This window comes from Prionailurus bengalensis, chromosome B2 (assembly GCF_016509475.1).
Source record: "Prionailurus bengalensis isolate Pbe53 chromosome B2, Fcat_Pben_1.1_paternal_pri, whole genome shotgun sequence".
Lineage (NCBI taxonomy): Eukaryota > Metazoa > Chordata > Mammalia > Carnivora > Felidae > Prionailurus > Prionailurus bengalensis.
Window position 1 is genome coordinate 105,286,178 of NC_057349.1, and position 5,401 is coordinate 105,291,578.

The following is a 5,401-nucleotide window of genomic DNA, read 5'->3' on the forward strand; positions in this document are numbered from 1 at the left end:
AGAACTGCCTTAAGAAAATCACAGAGCCCATATAACATCAGACTATCAACGTAATCGCAACTTTGCATTATGAAAGAGGAATTCGATCACAAACGCAGCGGTCTTGCAGAAACAGGAGTTAGGTGAATGAGAGATGCCGAGGCGAGCCTCCACGCGGGTCCAGGCAGCCGTTGGGTGGGCGCGTGGGTCCTGACGCCCCTGCTCATTGTGTGGCAGCAGGACGGCTCCGCACGCCCCCTGCGGTTATGCTTCCCACTCGCACCAACGTGGCTGCTGGGATCCCCAGCAGCAAAGTGAAATACTCAAAGCTCTCCAGCACTGACACTGGGCACATTAACCATCAGAAGGAAACTTCGTCTACTGAAGCTAGCTTTAAATCGAAAAGATGTCCAGTGAGATCTCACTTATTAAAGTTTAAGAAAAACTCTACGAGGATTCCTTATAAGGCCATTGCCTGTGCCACCGCGCAGTTTTTGATTGGCGCCTTTCTCGTTGTCACGGGTTGCCTCCTGCTGGTAGGCTACATCAGCAAAGTGGGCGCCAACCGGGCTGTTGCCGTTCTGATTGTTGGCATCCTGGTGTTTCTGCCTGGGTTTTACCACCTGCTCATCGCTTACAGAGCGCACCGAGGCTGCCAGGGCTGCTCCTACAGGGACCTTCCGGACTGTGATGACTAGCCCCCCCCCCCCCCCGTGACAGCCAGGAGAAGAGTCACAGATGGGGCTGAGCGGAGCTCTAAGGCGTTTGGCAGAAGCTGTGGACCTCTATGCCTAAGGATTAAGGAATTCTGAAGCTTTGTAGATACTTAGCAAAACTATGGCCAGATTTTATCAATTCGTCCCCAAAATGTTTACAATTAGCCAAATAGGAAGCTGGGAAATGCTCCATTTTTATGTTCCTGGCCCTGGCTAAAACTCCCGACAAATTTTTCCACATGTATAGTGGAAGGACAGCAACGCTAATTGTATGGGGAAGTGAAAAGTTATTTTGTAGGGCAAAATGTTGCCACCACCCTATTTAGAGCCGAACATTTCTTTTAAGCAGTCCTCATGGGTAATTTTATCTTGTGGCAAATGGAAAAATGCAGTATGTCTGATTTCATATTACTAAGTAATTTACTTGTAAAATTTCTGAGTATTTTATCCCCCATGCTTATCTCCACCTCTGTAACCTATGGATACCTTGGTAAAACCAAGTATCAACTTAGGAAAAATAAAGAGCAATACAGTTGTGTTGTGTGCAACTTTAGAGTCAGAAGTGGTTTTAAACCCCAGATGCCAACGTTTTTAACTGTATGACCTTGGACAAATTATCTTAATACTCAGAGTTTGGGACCATAATTCCTACTGCTCTGGGTGTCTGTACGGGTCAAATATAGTATTTATATCAACATGGCACATAAGTGTTCCCCAAAGTGTTAATTCCTCACTGTCAAATAGGGTTTTATAGAAGACGGCACATGAAATTAACTAAAGCCATAGGCGAAGTGCTTCCATCCACTTCAGGCTAACCTAGAAAAGTTGGCCACCCAAGAGAATGAGACTGCTAATCTGTAATCTTGGTTTAAATCAGGGCACTGGGTTGCTTTCTATATGAGCCTTTTCCTCTTGAGTCCTATGTAGGAATAGGGCAGATCAAGGATTTGTGTCACCTAAGGCTTATGCAATTTGAAAGGCTCTCTTAAGAAAAGAGAATTCAAAAATATGAATTAGAAATTAAGTGCAGGGCATAACAAAGGGCCTATATTAAGTATCATCAACTTCATGGTAAACCTGGCACTCATAGAGAAGGTAAATAAAGGATCTATAGAAAAGGACTGAACGTGGGGATATGTCTGCAGCTAAGGCGACGGTCCCAGATTAAAGACAACTGAGTTAGCAGTAGTATTTTTTAGAATAAAGGATATCATCCTATAAAAAGAAATACTTTCTGAAGTGTGGTAGATAAAGAACACAGGCATACGTTGGCGATACCAAGGGTTCATTCTGTCCCAGACCACCTCAATGAAGCAAATACTGCAATAAAGTGAGTCAAATGAATTTTTGGGGTTCCCAGTGCACATAACAGTTATGTTTAAATTATACTGTAGGCCATTAAGTGTGCAAAGCATTACATCTAGAAAATGTAAACACTTAAAAAATACTTTGTTGCTAAAGAATGCTAATCATCACCTGAGCTTTCAGTGAGTCGTAATCACTGGTCTGATAATGAAAAAGTTTGAAACATGGTGAGAATAGGTGTGAAGTGAGCAAATGTTGCTGAAGAAATGGTGCCAGTAGACTTGTTTGATGCAAGACTTGTTTGATGTTTACAAACCTTCAGTGTGTAAAAAAAAATATCTGCAAAGCACAATAAAGTGAGGTGTGCCTGTATAGACTGAGATTTATGGAAGATAAAAGAATATATTTTCTGGACAAAGAATATTGGCACTTCATAAAGGAGAAGAAGGATACTCTCAAGAGTGCTAACTTCAGGATACACAAAACATACCTAAGTTAAAAAAAAGAGTTTAGAAGTCTTTCATTGGTACTATATTATGTACCCAGCATTGTTTTAATTCCAGACATTGTATGCATAGTGTGTGCTGTAACTTTAAAATTGTAGTTAATCAGGTCACATAGCTAACAACTCTTGCTGAAGTATAAATTATACATGTTTGGCTCTTCTTTTCGTTGTTCAAAGTTTAGACCAATTTTCTAGAACGACATTCTTTTGAAATGATTGGATTTCCAGCAGTGATGGACAGCTGTCTAATCCCAGTTAACTGAGTCAGCAAGCCAAGTCATTAGGCACAGAGAGGTGCTGGGAGAGAGAAGACTTCAGCAACACCCATCTATAGACAGAAGAGTATTGCAGAGAGCATTGTCAGAGCAGGACATTGTCCCTAATTTAGAAACAAAGCACATCGCTTTATTACTAGCTTTTCGAGAAAGGTCTTGTACTCTGCCCTTCCAAGAGTGGGCCTCAGTGTCATAATTTGTTCTGGGGTCTTCTTTTATGTTTTTGAAAGTAGCCTGTTTCACTATGGATTCTACATCCTCATGAGTCAACTGCTTTTCAAGAATCTTCTGACTTTTAGCACAGTGATTCTGAGGTCCTGAAATGGGTTTAAGTTGATCACACGTGAGCCCCATGAGGAAGATGTGTGACTAAGGATTGCCAATGTAACTAGATGTGCGAATAAGATATAGGTAGCTCTAGGTCAAAGATATATGAGTGATCCTGATTATAGTTTAAACTGGGGAAAATGTTAGGGAATCAGCAGAAATACGAGAAAAAACTCTATTATACATCTCATTCATTTCTACCTCCCTACATGTTCATGAGCCTACCCTATCTTGTTTAATAATGCACCCTGCCAATGCCCCCTCCCTGCACTTCGGATCACCAGTTTGCTACATTTACTGCTTTATTTTCCAGAGGATTTCTCTCCTTCCAATATCCTAAACAATTTCCTTACTTTTTATATTTATTATTTGGTGTCTGTCTTTTCCCCCTAGTAGGTTAGCTGTAGGAAAATAGGGATTTTTGTCTGTTTTGCTCAGTTCTAAGAATGGCACCCAGAATGTAGTAAGTACTGGATAAGTTTGTTGGATGAAAGAATAAATGGAGAAACTACTATTGCCTAACTTAAATATAAGGAAGTATGAAGGCCTAAGAATAAATTAAGCCCATGCATTTTTGAAACTTCAAGTTTCACTCATTGATAACCTAAAATTTTTTAAATTAAGAAGGCCTTAGGCAGGGCACCTGGGTGGCTTAGTTGATTGAGAGTCCAACTCTCTCAGCTCAGGTCATGATTTCATGGTTTATTAAATGGAACCCTGCCTTGGGTTCTGCACTGACAGTATGAAATCTGCTTGGGATCCTCTCTCCCTCTTTCCCTCTCTCTCTCTCTCTCTCTCTCTCTCTCTCTATGTGTGTGTGTGTGTGTGTGTGTGTGTGTGTGTGTGTATTCTGACCCTCCCCCACTGTATATAAATAAATAAATAAATAAATAAATAAATAAACAAAACTTTAAACAAAAGGCCTTAGGAAAGTACTTTTTTTGTTGTTGTTGTTGTTTTATTTTTTTTTCAATATATGAAATTTATGGTCAAATTGGTTTCCATACAACACCCAGTGCTCATCCCAAAAGGTGCCCTCCTCAATACCCATCCCTCCCACCCCCCATCAACCCTCAGTTTGTTTTCAGTTTTTAAGAGTCTCTTATCAAGAGACCCATTTTAGACCTAAAGTCACCTTCAGATTAAAAGTAAGGGGATGCTGGGGCACCTGAGTGGCTTAGCTGGTTAAGCTTCAGACTTAAGCTCAGGTCATGATCTCATGGTGTGTGAGTTCAAGCCCTGTGTGAGGCTCTGTGCTGACAGCTCAGAGCCTGGAGCTTACTTAAGATTCTGTGTCTCCCTCTCTCTATGCCCTCCCCTTCTCATGCTCTCTCTCTCTCTCTTAAAAATAAACATTAAAAAGTATTTTAGAAACTAAGATGATGTAGAGTCATCTATCATGTTAATGGTTGCAAAAAGAAATAAGAGTAGCCATACTTATATCAGACAATCTAGATTTTAAAATAAAGACTGTAACAAGAGATGAAGAAGGGCATTATATCATAATTAAAGGGTCCTTCCACCAAGAACACCTAACAATTGTAAACATTTATGCCCACGATGTGGAAGTACCCAAATATATAAAGCAATTAATCACAAACATAAAGAAGTTCATTGACAATAATACCATAATAGTAGGGGACTACAACACCCCACTTACAGCAATGGACAGATCATCTAAGCAGAAAATCAACCAGAAAACAATGTCTTTGAATGACAGACAGGACTGGATGGACTTAACAGATATATTCAGAACATTTCATCCTAAAGCAGCAGCATAAACATTTTCAGGAGTGCACAGGGAACATTCTCCAGAATAGATAACATACTGGGACACAAATCAGCCCTCAACAAGTACAAAAAGACGGAGATCATACTATGCATATTTTCAGACCCCAATGCTATGAAACTCGAAATCAACCACAAGAAAAAATTCAAAAAGAAAACAAATACTTGGAGATTGAAGAACATCCTATTAAAAAAATGAATGGGTTAATCAAGAAATTAAAGAGGAAATTAAAAAGTACATGGAAGGCAATGAAAATGATAACACCACACCCCAAAACCTCTGGGATGCAGCAAAGGCAGTCATAAGAGGGAAGTATAAAGCAATCCAGGCCTTTCTAAAGAAGGAAGAAAGGTCTCAGACACACAACCTAACCTTACACCTTTAAGGGCTGGAAAAAGAATAGCAAATAAAACCCAAAACCAGCAGGAGACAGGAAATAATAAAGATTAGTGCAGAAATCAATGCTATTGAAATAAAAAACAAACAAACAGTAGAACAGATCAAT

At 40.0% G+C, this 5,401-nt stretch overlaps 1 protein-coding gene across 1 annotated transcript; it reads left to right on the forward strand.

Moving 5' to 3' along the window:
• The first annotated feature begins 229 nt into the window (after nt 1-229).
• Nucleotides 230-1,243, forward strand: LOC122489011 (transmembrane protein 230-like). Its single transcript, XM_043590527.1, has one exon. It carries the CDS (start codon nt 246-248, stop codon nt 675-677), a length of 432 nt encoding a protein of 143 aa, XP_043446462.1. The 5' UTR covers nt 230-245; the 3' UTR covers nt 678-1,243.
• Nucleotides 1,244-5,401: the final 4,158 nt, after the last annotated feature.

Coding starts and splice junctions, on each gene's coding strand:
- LOC122489011 (XM_043590527.1), top strand. CDS start 246: ATGCTTCCCACTCGCACCAACGTGGCTGCTGGGATCCCCAGCAGCAAA.